This window comes from Hyperolius riggenbachi, chromosome 3 (assembly GCF_040937935.1).
Source record: "Hyperolius riggenbachi isolate aHypRig1 chromosome 3, aHypRig1.pri, whole genome shotgun sequence".
NCBI classification, from domain to species: Eukaryota; Metazoa; Chordata; class Amphibia; order Anura; family Hyperoliidae; genus Hyperolius; species Hyperolius riggenbachi.
Window position 1 is genome coordinate 57812324 of NC_090648.1, and position 2967 is coordinate 57815290.

The 2967-nt window shown below is 38.2% G+C and overlaps 1 protein-coding gene across 1 annotated transcript; it reads left to right on the plus strand.

Annotated features, from left to right (window-relative positions):
* Window positions 1-2019: 2019 nt before the first annotated feature.
* LOC137562119 (oocyte zinc finger protein XlCOF6.1-like) lies at window positions 2020-2640 on the plus strand. The gene has a single exon (XM_068273453.1). It carries the CDS (start codon window positions 2020-2022, stop codon window positions 2638-2640), a length of 621 nt encoding a protein of 206 aa, XP_068129554.1.
* The last annotated feature ends 327 nt before the right edge of the window (window positions 2641-2967 follow it).

Genomic DNA, 2967 nt, shown 5'->3' on the forward strand with positions numbered 1-2967 from the left:
AACAAAACTGAGAACTGTGAACAGGGCCTCAATGCAAACACCATAATAATTTTTAATTTTTTACTGTGTAAAAGTAATCCTATTATATTATAATATTGTATCTGTTCTTGTGTTCTGTCTGTGAAGACTTTTCTTTTTAACTTGAGTAATGAGTACATTGAGTGATGAGGATATTGAGTGAGGAGGACATTAAGTGATGAGGATATTGAGTGATGAGTACATTGAGTGAGGAGGATATTGAGTGAGGAGGATATTAATTGATGAGGATATTGAGTGATGAGTACATTGAGTGATGAGGATATTGAGTGATGAGGATATTGAGTGAGGAGGACATTAAGTGATGAGGAGATTGAGTGATGAGGACATTAAGTGATGAGGATATTGAGCAATGAAGATATTGAGTGATGAGGATATTGAGTGATGAGGAGGATATTAAGTGATGAGGATATTGAGTGATGAGTACATTGAGTGATGAGGATATTGAGTGATGAGTACATTGAGTGATGAGGATATTGAGTGATGAGGATATTGAGTGATGAGGATATTGAGTGAGGAGGACATTAAGTGATGAGGATATTGAGTGATGAGGACATTGAGTGATGAGGACATTAAGTGATGAGGATATTGAGCAATGAAGATATTGAGTGATGAGGATATTGAGTGATGAGGATATTGAGTGATGAGGATATTGAGTGAGGAGGACATTAAGTGATGAGGATATTGAGTGATGAGGACATTGAGTGATGAAGACATTAAGTGATGAGGATATTGAGCAATGAAGATATTGAGTGATGAGGACATTAAGTGATGAGGATATTGAGTGATGAGTACATTGAGTGATGAGTACATTGAGTGATGAGTACATTGAGTGATGAGGATATTGAGTGATGAGGATATTGAGTGATGAGGATATTGAGTGATGAGGATATTAACCACCCTGGCATTACATTAAAATCGCCAGGGTGGTGTGCGGACAGTTTTTTTTCAACTTTTTTTTTAATCATTGTAGCTAACTTAAAGTTAGCTACATGATTCACCACTAGAGGGCACATCTGCCCTTCTAGTCCGATCGCCGCCGGCTTTTATAGCAAGCAGAAAATACCCTTGTAAATAAGATTTTCTGCTTGGCTTCCCTCGTCGCCATGGCGACGATCGGGATGACGTCATCAACGTCATCCATGTCATGGCATCGGGGGGTGTCCGATCCAGCCCCATAGCGCAGCCTGGCACTGATTGGCCAGGCTGTGCAAGGCGTCTGGGCGGGGGGGGGGGGGGCTCCCTTACGCCGCCGCTAAAAAATTAGCTCATTACCGCTAGGGTGGTTAATTGATGAGGATATTGAGTGATGAGTACATTGAGTGATGAGGATATTGAGTGATGAGGATATTGAGTGATGAGTACATGATTTCTTAGGAACACTAACATTTAAATATTTCTGGAAACAATATCAGCATGTGCAATGTCAGCATTTATTTGGAGCAAATTCTTCAAATTGCATTTTTCTGAGATGATGATTTTTCTGTGTAACTCTTGAAAATGATGATCTAATGAGAAGCAAGCCGCATGATAAGCTGCCCCATGCTAATTTCAAATGCCTGACATGATTATTATAGGACGTACAGAGTACCTAGCAAGCTCATGGTGGACTAGATTTCCTAGGAGAGTGTAAGGGGCTACAATGGGCCTAAAAGCCCTCTTACTAAAATGTTATGGCAAACAAAAGATTGCTTCCTTTTAAGAAACCAATCTTTTGATCTTTATATGAAGACTAGTTTTATAGAATACACACACACACAAACACACACACACACTTTATATATATATATATATATATATATATATATATATATATATATATATATATATATATATATATATATATATACATACTGTCTGTCAGAACTTCTCATAATATAGTAAAATGAACATATAATTATTTAATTGCAGGTGTGATAAAAAGCTGAATTCCTGCTCTACTCTGAAATATCTGACAACAAAGTGGATCTCCAGCAGCCCATGATGAGTCACAGAGGAGATAAGCCACATCATTGTTCAGAGTGTGGGAAAAGCTTCACTCATCCATCACAGCTTATTAGACACCAGAGGAGACACACCGGGGAGAAGCCATTTTCTTGTCCTGAATGTGGGAAATATTTTGCCGGGAAATCATACCTGAAAGATCATCAGAGGATTCATACAGGAGAGAAACCATTTTCCTGCTCTGAATGCCAGAAATGTTTTAGTATGAAATCACACCTCATAGCTCACCAGAGGACTCACACTGGAGAGAAGCCGTTTTCTTGCACTGAATGTGAGAAGTCCTTCAGAACTCAAATCAAGTTGAACATTCATTTCCGGATTCACACAGGAGAGAAGCCGTATAAATGCACCGAATGTGACAAATGCTTCACACAGGAGACAACTCTTACTCAGCATCAGAGAGCTCACACAGGAGAAAAGCCATTTAAATGTACAGAATGTGATAAATGTTTCTCACAGAAGATAGCTCTTACTCAGCATCAGAGAACTCACACAGGAGAAAAGCCATTTAGCTGCTCAGAATGTGACAAGAGTTTCTCACACCAGTCATCTCTGAGAAGTCATCAGAAGATACATGAGCGAGTGGATGTGAGCCTGTAAACTAATTTCAATGAACATATTTGTTATAATATCACAGGATCAGGATTTTTAATTATAAAAGTTTCATTTAAATATCCATTTCTGAAGCTTTTGTAACTTCAAAGAACGTGGATACACAGAAAGTACATGTTTTTTAGTGATTTATTATAAGTACTGCAGAGAAAGTGAACTTTGATCAGCTACTATACCAAAACCTGTATCAAAAAAAGGAGAGAGAAGAAAGCACCGCTATGGTGCAATACCTTTAATTCAGTTTGCAAATGAAATGCACGTACAAGATTGCATACATTTGCAAGCATATCTCTGGAAAGGAAGTAAACAAGGATG

What these genes read in the sequence shown, in the direction of transcription:
- LOC137562119 (XM_068273453.1), top strand. Translation starts at nt 2,020, where the DNA reads ATGAGTCACAGAGGAGATAAGCCACATCATTGTTCAGAGTGTGGGAAA.